The 14,882-nt window shown below is 52.1% G+C and overlaps 1 protein-coding gene across 6 annotated transcripts in view; it reads right to left on the bottom strand.

The window, feature by feature from the left end:
• Positions 1 to 30: 30 nt before the first annotated feature.
• Positions 31 to 14,882, bottom strand: part of NPLOC4 (NPL4 homolog, ubiquitin recognition factor) — a 55,502-nt gene continuing 40,650 nt past the window's right edge. For 4 of the 6 annotated variants that reach the window (XM_089901552.1, XM_022589339.3, XM_089901553.1 and 1 more), the window contains 5 exons: positions 10,955 to 11,026; positions 8,199 to 8,294; positions 6,930 to 7,046; positions 5,222 to 5,324; positions 31 to 2,369 (listed from right to left, as the gene is read on the bottom strand). In XM_089901552.1, the coding sequence (XP_089757678.1) occupies positions 2,212 to 2,369; positions 5,222 to 5,324; positions 6,930 to 7,046; positions 8,199 to 8,294; positions 10,955 to 11,026 (546 nt within the window). In that variant the 3' untranslated portion in view covers positions 31 to 2,211. The remainder of the gene's footprint in view (positions 2,370 to 5,221; positions 5,325 to 6,929; positions 7,047 to 8,198; positions 8,295 to 10,954; positions 11,027 to 14,882) is intronic. The other 2 variants (XM_022589341.2, XM_022589340.2) reach the window with 2 other exon arrangements.

Genomic DNA, 14,882 nt, shown 5'->3' with positions numbered 1-14,882 from the left:
GGCCCAGGAAGGACAAACAGGGCGCTGGCGGTCGCTTCAGGTGCTTTTATTGGTTCAACTGCAGGGCTGGAGTCCAGGCAACGCTACTACAAACCCAACCGACACACACCTGCAAGCCCCAAGTGGGAGCACCAGGAGCAGGCTGGTTGGTGGAGGCCGGGCACCTGGTCCCCCCTCGCTGAGCTATGGTGCCTGGTGCCTGGTGGCATGAGAGGGTGTGTCCACACAAGGGCAGGTAGGATGAAAGTGGAGCTGGGGGCCCCTCCCCTATGCAAGAGGAGATGGCTAAGCTGCCTGGGCCCGAGCCTGTTGGCAGGTACCCCCACTCCTTATGTTGACCCCCGACTCTCTTTGGACAAAATAAAGTGCATTACTGAACAAAGAGTGACTCAAAACCAGAAGCAGAGAAATCACAACACTTTTTCTTTAGCTAAAAGATAAAAGGAAACGAACTATGCAGATGCCAGAACTTCAGGGTGAGTAGGACACTGGGCAAAGAGAAAAGGAAATTAGCTCGGTAGATAAAGACCAGAGCAAGTACAGGAGGAACGGTGGGGGCCGCGAGGTCTGAGGTCAGCGCCCTCCTGCTCCCCTGCAGACTCACATCTGATCAAAGGAGCAGATGACTTGGGCCAGATGGTCCTCCCAGCTTGCTGGCAGGTGGCCACAGATGAACTGGGGAAACAGGGGGCTCTGCACCTTCTGCCCCCCAGGACAGATCCACTGTAGCCAGACCCAACCCCACTGGCCACTTGGTGTCCCACGCCAGGTGGACCTGGAGTGCCAGGCACAGCCCTTGCCACAGGTGAACACATGCCCAAGTGCTCACTGTTCACAGGCCAAGGGCGAGGGAAGGTCACACAGGCTTGCCTCCTGCCCTAGGACAGAGACATGAAGTCCCCAAGCAGCCTGTGTCTGGGTCAGCCTCTCCCATGGGTGGGTGCAGTGCAGCTCAGAGATACGGCTCTTGTTAAGGCAAAGAGGCATCAGGATGTCCACGTCTCCCGGGGAAAGGCCAGACCGGAGCCCAACCACAGAGGAAACGCAGGGACCCCAAAGCACATGCAAAGTCTGACCACAACCTTTGTCCTGAAATAGCCTGGACCCATACCTCAGCACGGTACCTACTTTCCAACGTCCCTGCAGCAGCCCCACAGCTGCTGTACTGTGGCCTGGCCTGTACCGGGGCCACATCACCGTGCCAGAGGCCAGGGCCCGGGCAGGACAACAGGAAGGAATGGTGTGTGGGGTGAAGGGGACCAGAGCTTCCAGCTCTGCCTGGGCCACCCAGCTCACCCCATGCAGGCCTGGTCAGCAGTGCTGGCCCCCCGGAGAGGCTGCCTGCTCAGTGGGAGCCAGCACTAGCTTCCTGCTTGGACTACCTGGGTCTGCACCTGTCCCAGCCGTGTGGCTTGGCAGGAAAGTCTCAGGCACTGAGGTTCATTTGTGAGGAGACCTGACTGTGGGGCCCCCGTCCACCCACCCAGCCTGCAAACACCTCCAGGGACTCACTGAAGGAGGGACGAAGGTGGAAACTAGTCTCTCTCCTTTTATGCAGTTTTTATCTTAAAAAAAAATAAATAAAAGTCTTCTTCGCAGGAATTACTGGTAACTGTTATTACAACCAAAGCAGACTTTAAGGTCCCCCCTGAACGCTGGGTGAGAGCAGGAAAGGGCGGGCAGCAGATTCACCTGCAGACCAAGCGGACAGAAGAGCAGCGAGCCCGTGGCTACGCATTTCCACCACACGATGGCTACTGGAAGGGGAAGAGGTGGCCCTCACAGGCAGGGTCTGCCCCAGAGCAATGGCGTATAGTCACCAAGAGCTCCCAACCAAAAACATGGGAACCAAAAGCATCCAAAGGAAGGAAAAAAGAAAGCTGGATGGTGCCAGCAAGCCCTCCCACCCCCTCAATTCCAGGTGATGATTTAGAGGCACCTAGTCCTTCTACCACAGTAGGAGCTGCTGCAGGGCATCCGGATGAGGCCATACGGTGCCTCCACCAAGAGACTGGTTTCAGCCCAAGAGCACCAGCCTGGCTCCCTCCCTCCAGGGAAGCCTGGTGCTGAGAAGCTTCATGGGTCAGAGACCCCCAGGGCAGCCACGCCCGCCTCGCCTTCAGGGCTGCCTGCGGTGGGGCATGGTTGCAACAATCCTGGCTTCAGAGAGGGCTAGGGTGGGCCCAGTCCGGGCAGCAGGGCCCGGGAGCCCTAGGTCCTGGGGAGGCTGCACATCTCGCAGTGGCCGGTGCCTGGCTGGTTCATGAAGGTGCAGTGCTGACAAGCCCACATGGCGGCCGAGGTGGTGTGTGCAGAGCCCCCGACGGCTCCGTACTCGTGGAGGCCTGGAAGCTGCACACCGACTGTGCCTGTGGGGCAGGAGGAGAAGCAGTGTTCATTTCTGCACTGGGAAGCTGTCCCACCCCATCTGAGAGCTCTGCACAGCTGCTTATCAGGGTAGGAGTGGACTCTAAAGGCAACTGCTGCAGGCGTGGACAGATGCGGCTTGAGAGCCCCTACTGTGGGTCCCCTGCTCAAACACAGAACACCGATAAGTAAAGCTGCTGTCTGCAGAGCGGAAAGCTGTCAGCTGTGGCCACTCATGCACCTGCCCACCCTCCTTGCTTGCTGTGTCAGTGGTTCCTTCCTTCTCACTGCTGAGCAGTAGAGCTCGGTGTGAACACCATCCCTAGTTATCTATCCCCCTCCTGATAGACAGTTGGGTCACTGCCAGGTTTGAGCCATTGTGAACAAAGCTGCCATGAATATTCTTTTTTTTTTTTTGCGGTACGCGGGCCTCTCACTGCTGTGGCCTCTCCCGTTGCGGAGCACAGGCTCCGGACGCGCAGGCCCAGCGGCCACGGCCCGTGGGCCCAGCCGCTCTGCGGCACGCGGGCTCCTACCGGACTGGGGCACAAACCCATGTCCCCCGCATCGGCAGGCCCACTGCGCCACCAGGGAAGCCCACCGTGAATATTCTTAAAACAAATCTTGGTGTGGATCTGTGTTTGCATGTCTCTTGGGTAGCAGTGGGCTCGCTGGGTCATCCTCACTGGGCGTGCGAGAGCTCCAGCTGCTGAGGGAGCTCGTGAGCACGCGATGCGCCCAGTGTTTGCATCTCAGCCACCCTCAAGACGTGTAATGGTACCTCGTTTAATTTTCATTCTTCTGACGACTGATGGTGACCATCACTGTAATTCTTTTTATGGAACATCTTCTGTGGAATATCTTCTCCCAGTCTTCTGTTCCTTGCCTTTTCAAGTTTTTTTTTTTTTTTTTTTTGCGGTACGCGGGCCTCTCACTGTTGTGGCCTCTCCCGTTGTGGAGCACAGGCTCCGGACGCACAGGCTCAGTGGCCACGGCTCATGGGCCCAGCCGCTCCGCAGCATGTGGGATCTTCCCAGACCAGGGCACGAACCCGTGTCCCCTGCATCGGCAAGCGGACTCTCAACCACTGCGCCACCAGGGAAGCCCTGTCTACAGGGATTTTGACTGAGATTGTAGTGATCAATTTAGGGAGAACTGACATGTTAAAAATATCTTGTCTTCCAGTCCAGATAGTGGGATTTCTTTTCCATTTGCTTAGCTCTTCTTCTGGCAGAGTGTTAGTTTTCAGCAAAGAGCTCTTACGTAGCTTCCACTGACTATGTCCCGAGATCTCTCATGTTCTGTGACTCTGCATCTGTAAAGGGTACTCTATTGCTAATTTGTGTTACCAACCCTATGCAGTGACTGGAATTCCACGAGTAGTGTATCTGTTGACAGCATTTGACAATCACGTCGCACTTTTTTAGCAAAGTGAGTGTCGGTGAACACCAGGCGCTCTCCCAACAGAGGCTGCACGCAGCAGGTCCAGACAGTGTCACCCTGCTGCTGGAGGACTGACACCTGACTCGGGCTTGGGTTTCTTCCCACCCTAAGTATGAGGCATAAAGCAGAATGGGACCCAGCTCCTATGGGGTCGCTAGTTTTTCATTAGTGTCTAATGGGGTTGGCAAAAGCAAGCCAAATACTCAGACTGAAACCTTTCCTGATCTAGTTTTCCATTCCCCCAACTGGGCCAATGCTTGTCCAGGATAACCTCTTAGCTAACCCACCCCCTGTCCCGGCTTCCCTGTGTGCACTTTCTGGGCTGAGAGAGAGGGCTCCAAACTACTAAAGCTGCTCACTCAATGTCTGTGTGTGAAGCATTTGAAGAATAACACCAGGGGCCTGGAGAGCCCAGTACATGGGAGAGTTGGACCAGGTGCTGAGATCCTGGCTGGCACCTCACCACTGTCCACCCAAGGACACAAGGCCGTGGGCTTCGCTGTAGGGAATTGGTGGGAACAATGGGTCCTCTGTTTCAGAACGTGAGGGCAAGAAGAGTACATGGCACATCCAGCCCTTTTACTGTTTGGTTGTAAGAATCGTATAAGAAGAAAAATTAAGAAGAAGGACGACACAGTGAATACCAAAGCTCCAACCCCTGAGCTCCTAGGTACTTAGTGTCGACAGAAAATAAGAACCCTGCTGGACTCCCTGTGCCTTGGGTTCCACTGAGGGTTTCCTGGCTAATTTTGGCTCAAGTATCAGCCCACTAGATTGAGAAAATATTTAAACACTTTTTTATATGTACTTTCATTGTTGTCTTCAGGGGGCGTTACAGTACTTCTCAAAGCCGCAGGGAAAAGGGCCACCATGGTCACTGCCCTCAGCTGGGGGGCTTGGTGGCCACGGCACTGGCAGCGTGGGGGCAGCTCCCAAGGCTGATTGACAGAGGCGCTCACCCGGGAGACACAAGATCCCCGAACTCTATTCTCTAACTCTTTTCCTCCTTAGCCACCAAGAATGCTCTGAGAACTGATGGGAAAGGGGAAAAGAAAAGCCTGAGGAGTCCAGAAGGTCTCTGCACTCAGCACTTAGGTGAGTGTGAAGTTTCTGTTCATCTAAAACAATGACTTTCAAACTGCTAAGATGCTTGAAGAATAGCGTATCTGGTATGTACGTGTTGTACAAAAATCCATGGAACAGTATACCCAAAATCTGTGGCCTTTACGCGTATGTTATAGTGATGAAAACATCTGTGGGCCCCGGCAGAGGTCTGCTTGTTCCACTGCCCACGATGCTGTCAGAAGGCATCTGGGGTCAGGTGTCCAGGGCCCGGGAAGAAGTACTGGAGCCCTGAAGGGCAGGAGTTTGGGCCCTGGCAATGGGGACTGCGGGAGGGTAAGACACTTACTGCAGAGCTGCTCGATGGTGGCCCACTGCTCAGACTTCTTCCACGTCTGGGCGAGCTCCTCATTTCTGGTCCTCACGGCCTCCAGCAGCAAGCTGATGCTGTCCTGCAAGAAGCCAAAAAAGAAGGTTCCAACTCGCTTCACTGACAGTAGATAGACTTGTTCACAAGTTTCTTTTTCCCCAACATCAAGACACACTTCAGAGGGAATTTCAAAAATCTCACAGGCTGTCACTATGAAATGCAAAACACCACACACTTAGGTTTATAAATACAAGTGCTAAATTCTTCCCAGAGATCCCCAGGTTGGCCGCTGTGCTACTCTGTGTCCCAGGCTGGCTGTGCTCCACCCCCTAGGTAATCATAGCTCACAGTCCTTCTCCTGAGGGCCTGGGTGGATGGGCAGGAGCCTCATGGCCGTGAGGCCCACCCTCTTCCCTCACAGCCCCCTCGGCCCTCTGTTTTCTCCATCACGTCTGTATCTCAATACACTCTGCATCCTAGGCCTCCAGGGTCAAAGTGAAGAGAACTAAATAGTTTTTATTTTTATTCTTTTTTTGCGGTACGAGGGCCTCTCACTGTTGTGGCCTCTCCCATTGCAGAGCACAGGCTCCGGACGCGCAGGCTCAGCGGCCATGGCTCACGGGCCCAGCTGCTCCGCGGCATGTGGGATCTTCCCGGACCGGGGCACGAACCCGTGTCCCCTGTATTGGCAGGCGGACTCTCAACCACTGCACCACCAGGGAAGCCCTAAATAGTTTTTATAACGAGAGACTTCGAAAGCCTTCCAGGGGCTCTCAGGCAGTATCTACAGAAAATGCTTCCTAACAAGTGACTGCAAAACAGCACACATTTTCCAGGGAGAAGGCCCTAAGCTTTCACCACCTCCCCAACCGGAGGGGCAGCAGCTAAGCCGGGGGCTGGAGGTGCAACTCTCTGGGCTTAACAGGGAAGGCAAAGCCAGTGAAAAGTTTCGGGGTGCCTGGTGTCAAGTATCACAAATGGGTAGTTTGGACAAAACACAGACACAAGATACAAGAACAGCTATAGGCCACCTGACATAGAAAAGCAGTGGGAGGAAGGAGCCTCTCCTTTCTACTCTGTCACCTCGCAGAATGCATTTCCTTGGGTCCCAGGCAGGAAAAGGGCCAAAGTAAAAGGACAGTCACGACACAACCCATGCAAGGGGCTTCCTGGCTGGCCCTGCTGGCCCTGTGCTGCTCAGAAAGCAGCCGCCATCTGTAACACTCGCCCTCATCTCCCCCAACAGCATGTCTTAAAAACGCCAACTGTGCAGCTGTGTGCCTGGGGCCTGGACGCTGGCCAACCTTCTGGGCCAAGGTGATAAACTGGAGCTGATTCGGGAAGAGGGGAGAGAGATCGGGAAGAAGCAGAGGCTGGGATTCTCAAACTGTTCCAACAGGAATTTTTAAATTGTTGGATCCCTCATGTTCCCGCTAGAAGGACACAGAGCTAAGCGGCCTCTGCGTCCCACGTGGTTCTAACAAATGGAGGAACTGTCCTCCATCACAGAGGGCAGACGCTTTTGAACAAGCTGTTCCAGTGTAAACGCTAAAAGTGAAAAATTCACCTTTCTATCAAGGCCTTTGTGCAAAGCTGCTGCCCACAGGACAGGTTAAGGGGGACTTAGCTGCTCTGGTGCTGCCCAGCGTGCTCTGGTCTGAGGAGTGGAAGCCCACTTGGCCCGTACCTGCAGAGGCATGACGTCATTGGTGACCAGGAATAGCAGGAGGTGGAAATCCGAGATAGTGTCCAGGAACACGGATGAGGTGTTCTGAGACAGGTAGGTGGCCAGGCTGTGGAAGTCCTGGAGTGCCAGGTATGGGGGGAGACAGACACGAGCACCCGTTAGTCCCAAGCCAGAGTCGCAGGAGAGCCACTGTCCTACAAAGATGGAACTGAACACGTTCGGCGCTGATGGATGGGCCTCCCCGTCTCCTTCCAGAACCACTTACTGGGAGCGAAGGACAGAGGAACGCAGTTGCAGAATAAGCTGTGGCCTCATCTCCCAGGAAAACACTCTCAGTACATTTGACTTATGGAAGAGTGTAAGCAACATGTCTGTGAAGCTGACCCAGCTGTGAGACATGTTCAAACTCACCTCTGGGGGCCAGTGGGAGTGGGAAGGGCCACTGCGGGGCTGGGAGAAGCCCCGTCTGTCTAGGTACATTGTTGATCCAGGGCAGCACGGTAGTGAGGAGTAGGAATCGGGGGGCGGTGGGGAGGATTACGTGACACTAACACTTTCAACAGGAGTGAAAGCGGGAGATTCAAGACTGCCACCCCAGTCAGTGGCTCTGCACCTCCACAAGCACCTGGGCAGATGGGCAGTGAGGAAACCAAAGCATCAGAGAGGCCTTGTACACTAATCACAGCTTCAGAAGACAATCTCACTGTACCCATTCTTTAACCAGGCCCCTTTCTGTAGTGCCTGTTATCAACTTGGGATGTGTGTTCACAGACCATTGATGTGGCAGGACAAGGCAGTCACAGCAGTTCTGATCGGGCCTAATGTGCAGGTGAGAGCCAAGGTGGCCAGGCCACATGCGCCCCCACGGCTTGGATGGTGCCTGAGAAACATGGCAGGGTGATGAGGTAGGGGGCAGAGCACGCAGCAAAGTGAGACACTGTCACAAAAGACAACGCTTACCAACAATCAATAACGTTGTTGGGAGAGGACAAAAAGTCACCAATAAAACAGGCCCCCTGAGAATGGTCCTTCCAGCAAATCCACAGGCCTGAGGGCTTACAGGGATTTGCCTCTGTGCTCATCCACTGCCCCTGCCCTGGAGAGGGCTCATGTGATCAGCAGTGTCTTAGACAAAGGCCTAGCCAGGTTTTGTCACAAAAACAAATCAGGAGAGTCAGAAAGCTTGCTACTTTGTAGAAGAACAATAGTGACACTAGATAAACAAACAGTAGGGTCTCTAAATTATGTTTCTAAAGACAAAGAGCTTACCTGTGTCTCACCCAATACATCCCGGTTTTCAATAGGAAATGGATTTTGTGAAATAGAAAAAGTATAAACTGGATCCTTGGGGAAAGTTGTTGTGATCTAATGAACGAAAACACAAACCCGTGATAAATTAACTGTGCTATAAACAAGGGTGTGGGCCCTGAGCACACCCCTCCCTGGAGCCCTGAGCTGCTCACAGCAGCAAGAGTCCTAACTGTTCTACACTGAAGGGACTGCTTAACTATTAGGACAGCCCCTAAATGAAAACTCTGAAAACTGTGACTCTGGAAGGCAAACGGAAGAATCGTTTTTCATGACTGGTAAGATCATGGTGCCTGTGGGCAGGTTCCTAACTCCAGCCCCACTGGGACGGCCTCTCACACAGCTGCTCTCCTGCTGCCGCGGGTGAACCAGAGAGTGGGCCACAGGAAAGAGCACAGGTGTGAGCGCCATCTCAGGAGCAGACTCTGTTCCTGTCACCGGGTCTGGAGGGCATGTGCAGAACCAGCCCCTGATGGTTTTGAGAGCCACAGTGCCCTCCAGCGAGCTGGCTGAAGCCTTCTGAATTCCCAGGCACCACTCCATGGAGCCTGGGCATGTCCAGGCAGGAAGAGAAGCAAGGCCACTGAGATGCAGGCATGGCTCTCGCCTGAAGATGGCTGGAGTCAGGAGCTTGTGTCCAAAGGGGAGCCTAAGCCCTTCATTTGGCTCAGACATGCTTTAGAAACGACAGAGGGGATTTTAAATCCTACAATCAATAGAAGCTACAGGGACAGTGGCAAATGTGCAAGAATCAATACAAGTACAGTTTCTCATTCCTCCTGGCAGATGCTCCTCCCCCAAAACGCACCCAAGTGTTAGCCATCGTCAGCCATCTTTCGGCTGACACAGCTTTCCCTCTGCACTGTAACACTAGCAGCAGCAGATTATGCCTCGTCCAGATTGAGCGTAGCTATTCTGGTTCCTTCGGGACTATTTCTAAAGAATGAAAATGTTGCTCTGGCCTGTTTTCTGCATCAGTGAAGGCAGCGAGCTGTTCCAGGCCTGCTGGCCCAGGACCTGCTGTGACTGTGCCAGCGCTGTGAACGGTAAGCTGAGCCATCAGCGGCTCCCTAAATCGAGCCCCGCTGGCCTTTTATGGACAAGACCACGTGGCCTCAGGGCACAAGGTGTGGCCTTGGGCACACTGCCAAGTCCTACTGTGAGGCCTCGCTCTGTTCATCAGAGAGATACAGACGACCAGAGAGCCCAAGCCTCCTAAGGCTGCCGTGAGGATCAAATGCACCCAGACACGTGGAGCCCACAGAATGGGTGGCACATGTGGGGCTCAGTCTCAGCTGTTGTCATGATTCTAGAGATGGCAGAGGGGCCACTCTGCTGCAGAGGCAAGGCCTGTGGCCTGCTCTCGCCCCTCGCTTTGAAAGGCAGATAAAGGAGTGGACCAGCAACAACAGTAGGCCCACTAGTTAAGTAAATGTGGAATTAAGGGAAGTATTTGTTAGACCTGTAATTGCAACAGACCTTGGAGAGCAACAGAACTGAGGTTCATACTGCAGTCTGAACATCCCAGATGCCGGGGGAGAGGATGCAGGGTGGTGAGCACTTTGTTTTCTGCTCAAATCCTCTCCCTACCCAGCCTGCCTTGTCACCTAGCTGATGCCTGGCCACCTGCAGAGCACCTCTGCAGAAGCCTGGAAGAGCCACCTGGTCATGAGGTTTAGTCATCAGATGCCCTGGTCAGGTTGGGGTCTGGGGCCGGGCGAGGAGCTGAGCACACCTGTCTGGGCACCTGCTCCAACCTCCTTCCACAGTAAGAGAGCGCTTGGGTATCACAGGGTGGAATGCTCCCCCATCAACCAAACACTACAGTGACAACCACTAAGGCAAGAACTTAGCTCCTTTGTGAAAGGAAAGGGATGGGGAGGCCACTGGGAGAGAAGACCTCAGGAAGCTGGCTTTAAATCACGCAGACTCCTCCTAAGTGTATGCTCCATCAATCTGTTTTCATCTTAATTACACCCTAGGTAGTCTAAAAAACAGATGCCTTTATGGCCTAGGTAATAAATATGTTCTCGGGAGCTGTCAGTTGGAATGGAGCGTTGGCGGGCTCAGCTCACAGGGACCCACTGCTCCAAATGCAATGATACTTTATGGCCTGAATCATATGCCCATCCTAGTCCAAATGCAGCCTGAATTCATCCTGGCAGGCAGCAATTAGGAAATGAGCCGCCTCCCATACCCTTTGGACAGAGCGCTGACTACTGCAAATGCATCAGGCTCTAGTCCTGCACGCACTCCCCTCTGCACTGTGGCCACATCTCCGTGAGCAGAGCACACCCCCAGAAAGGAGCCGAGACTTGGGGAAGGCGTGTCGGTACCAGGTACCTTCTTGGCTCCTGGAGTGCCCCCCTGGAGACCATGCTGCCCCCACGAGTGGGCCTCTGAGCTGTGGCCAGGGCAGCACCTGTGCACAGAGCCAGGGAGAGGCTCGCTGACCTCCAGAGGCTGCTTGGCCTTGTCGGTGGTCCTTTGCTACACTTTAGGTTGGGAGAAGTTAACCCCTTAAATTGTTTTTAAGGAAATAAAAAACGAAAAGCCCTTAAGGTTTCTAGCTTTTCAGGGATGCCAGGAGCTCAGTGACTCAAAACACCTCTGGATGCCTGTCCTGTGCAGGCAGAAGAGCAGGTATTCAAGCCGCCACCCTTGCGAGGTCACCCCCAGCCGTCCTGACCTCCAGGGGGGAGATGACACACACTTACGTCTATGATCAGATACTCCACGGGCAGGGGGCGAGCCAGCTGGGTAATCTCGTTGCCAAACTTGTCTATGTCCTGAAACACAAGACAAAGGTCCAGGGCGTGAGTGCAGGTGTGCCGACCTGTGACAGGTTTTCCATCCACACGCTTGTCTCACCCCTTAAATTACTACAATTCTTGTTGAAGTATATGAAAAGCAGAGAGGAAAATGTGCATATTTTTGCAGTGAATCCACCTTCCATCACTTCTTGGAGCTCTTGATGACGGCCAAGACTCAAGAAAGCAGCCTTGGGGGCTTCCCTAGTGGCACAGTGGTTAAGAATCTGCCTGCCAATGCAGGGTACACGGGTTCAAGCCCTGGTCCAGAAAGATCCCATATGCCGCAGAGCAACTAAGCCTATGCGCCACAACTATTGAGCCTATGCTCTAGAGTCCGTGAGCCACAACTACTAAGCCCATGCACCACAACTACTGAAGCCCGCGCGCCTAGAGCCCATGCTCCGCAACAAGAGAAGCCACCGCAATGAGAATCCCACGCACTGCAACGAAGACCCAACGTAGCAACAAACAAATATATATAGATATATATACATAGACATATATATATAGCACCAGCCTGGTGCTAAAGCTGTGGAGACACAGACCGCGGGATCCCACCCCGTCAGGCTACATCTGTGCCCCTCCTCCTCTATAAGCTCTCCTAGTCTCACACCTGAATGCTAACTCTTAACAACCTTACACACACCTCTGGAAACCCAGCTTCATGGAAACTTAATCCATTAATAAAATAAACACACACACAAATCAGTACACATACACACAAATACGCAGACATGGAAAACCACCACCACCAATCTGTCAAAGTCTAAACTTCTTTTGCTTTATCAGATGCATGTAACATAGTTTAATTATGGGGAAAAATGGCCAGCATATGTTCATTAATCATAAAATGAAAATGAGATCTGATTTATGTCAAACTTGCTGAGTTCAAACACAGCTCTAGAAATAAATTCATAAGAACCAACACTTTTCATTAAAGATTCTGCAAGAGGGGGTCATATTTTCTATTTAAATCATCACTTAACATTATATAAATCATTCATCGAGTCATATATAAATTATACATCCATGATTTCCAATTATGGGGCCTTACATAAAAGTTTATGTTTATTAAAGCTCTCAGACCCTAATGGGTGTCAAGCAGATCTCTCTGAGGTGTGCAGGTGACACAAAGCCACCCTTAGCACATCACACCTTCCGGGGATGTCAGAGGCCCGTGCCATCTTTTGAGACAACCTTCTCAGGCTGTCCTACATTAAACCGAGTCCATTATCCTAACAGGAATTCCAGAGGCTCCATGTGGCCCTGCTCTTTTTTTATTTTATTTTCCCCAGAAATTAAACTCTCTGGTCCGCAGCACATCTCAGATTATCCACACCTTCCCTACCTTTTCTCTGTTCACAACCCAGAGAGTTGCTAGCAAGAACCTGCCCCTCTGCCCTTCCAGAAAACGGTCCAAATACATCTAACCAAACACATCTAAGCCAGCCACATAGGGAGCAGGAGCACCATCAAAGGACAGGTTCCTGGAAACAGTGTCCGTTCTGTCTGTCTGCCCTCCTTTGAGGTTGGAATACTGTCCCTTCCACCTGGGCAAGAGTCCCTGGTCCTTCCGCATGCTCGTTGCTGCAGCAGGTAGGCTGGGCCTGGCTTTCTGTGGCTCTACCAGCTTTGACAGTGGCAGCCCAAGGTATGAGGCCTGCTGAGTGGGTCCTGGGGCCCCAGAAGCGGTAGTTTCTCACTGGAGGAAATACAGTAGGAGGCGGGAATCAAACCCAATCAAACTAAATCACCATTTCCAAAAATATACGCTTGCCCCTACAAGAAACAACCTGCAACAATTCACACATAATTAGCCCGTCTGGAATTCATCTTCAAATCTAATTAAGCTCTAATATGCAAAGACATTTTCCCAGCACCTGTTCGCTTTAATCTTCCCCTCTAGGGATGATTCTTGTTAAATGCCCCCCTCTCTTTTTTGTGTGTCATGCTATTCTCTTTCAAATTTAACTACCCCATTGCATCCTTCTGCTCCCCAAGAAAATAGAGGTGCTGCATCCCCTTCTCTTCCCTGGAGGAAAAGCAGGTACCTTCTATCTCTCCCCCATGCCTTCGCTCAAATGTTTTTGCCAACCAAGCCCTAGCCCCACACACCATTTTAAAAGGCGATTACTTTTTATGGGCGTTAGCAAATGTCAGGCAGAGCACACCAGGAGGAAGACACCTTAATTCTTAGTTGGCAGCTGCCAAAGTGTCAGAAATTTTATCTCCACCTGGAGCAAGACACTGGGAGAGTCAGAAATTGAGGTCCCTGGTGCCTCGCTACCTGCTATCGGCCATGTCTGGAAACATCAACAAGAAATCCAGGGATCTCTGTCTTTGTTAGCTCAAAGACAGGCAGGTTTTGTGCCAGGACAACAGCAAACTCCACTTACTGGGTGGAACCATCTTGCTTTGGAAAAGGAAAATGAAATCCTTAATGTATTGCTTTTCTTCTTACAAAACTGGCAAGAAGGTAACAAGTGAAACTAGCAGTTTCTGAGACTTCGCAGAATAAAGCAAGAAAAAAAGTTCTCAGGACAAAGTTTCTTAAAGAATCCCGTTTAGGACTACCCTGGTGGTGCAGTGGTTTAAGAAGCCGCCTGCCAATGCTGGGGACACGGGTTCGAGTCCTGGTCCGAGAACATCCCACATGCCACAGAGTAACTAAGCCCATGCGCCACAACTACAGAGCCTGCTCTCTAGAGCCTGCGTGCCGCAACTACTGAGCCCGTGTGCTGCAACTACTGAAGCCCGCGTGCCTAGAGCCCATGCTCCGCAACAAGAGAAGCCACCGCAATGTGGAGCCCGCACACCGCAACAAAGACCCAACGCAGCCAAATTAAAAAAAAAAATTAAAATTTAAAAATTAAAAAAAGTAAAAGCACTAAAAGAAAATGTAGGTAAATATACAGCTTTGAAGTAAAGAATTACTTCCTAAGTATGATGACAAAGGCAGGAATTACAATGAAAAAGGATTAACGTACCTCTGAAATCACAAAATGTTACACCTTACTCTGTATGAAAAGTATAAAGAAAATGAGATTCTGGCATGTGTCTGCAATATATGACAAAGGGTTAATGTATAAAGACTTCACAAACGAATGTGAAAGTGATGAACCACCTTACAAATACCTCAGGGCACACAGAGGCGATTCATAAAGAAAACACACAGGGGACTTGGGACACAGTGAGTGCAGAGCATGGGGTCCTGAGAGCAGGGCCCAGGCAGGCAAGCAGACTAGCGCAGGGCTGGCCTGCGGCACAGTCTGAGCATGTAACTGCAGCCTTCTTGGAGGAACTTTGGGAGACCACACGAAACCCTTGAAATATATGTTATCCTTTGACAAAACAACGCTTGGAATGGTTTGCTTGGAATGTCTCAAGTAACTCAGCACACACATGGAGTGAGCTCTGGATGAGCCACAAAGCACTTCTGGTAAGTGCCAGATGCTGGGACAAACCCGTGTTGGGCTGAGGACAGGTCAGTAAACGATGCCTAGGACAGAGAAGACTCCACAGTCCCCCCAGAGAGCACTGGTCCCCTCCACAGCCGCGACGCCGCAGCTGCCTACATGCTCTCTCCTCCCTGCTGCAGCCACCTGTCAACTCTTCCAACTCCTCAGCACTGAGCCCACAACCACCCTTCATGCCAGGAACCCACCCTGCTGCCCCTCCACCTGGGCAGCTGCCTAAGAGCAGCGTTCCCTGGGGTCTCCAAGACCCTCTTTGTCCATTGAACAGTCTCGGCTTCTCTCCTCTACTTCCAAGGCTTTAATTTGGGGTTTCTGGGCAGATAACCGTGAAAAGGGCCTCTCAACCTCCTTCCGGT

The sequence above is a fragment of the Delphinapterus leucas genome, chromosome 19 (assembly GCF_059928025.1).
Source record: "Delphinapterus leucas isolate spDelLeu-1000000601 "Yukka" chromosome 19, BTC_Dleu_Yukka2, whole genome shotgun sequence".
NCBI lineage: Eukaryota > Metazoa > Chordata > Mammalia > Artiodactyla > Monodontidae > Delphinapterus > Delphinapterus leucas.
The sequence above is the reverse complement of the archived record's forward strand: the minus strand, read 5'-3'. Positions and strand labels throughout refer to the sequence as shown.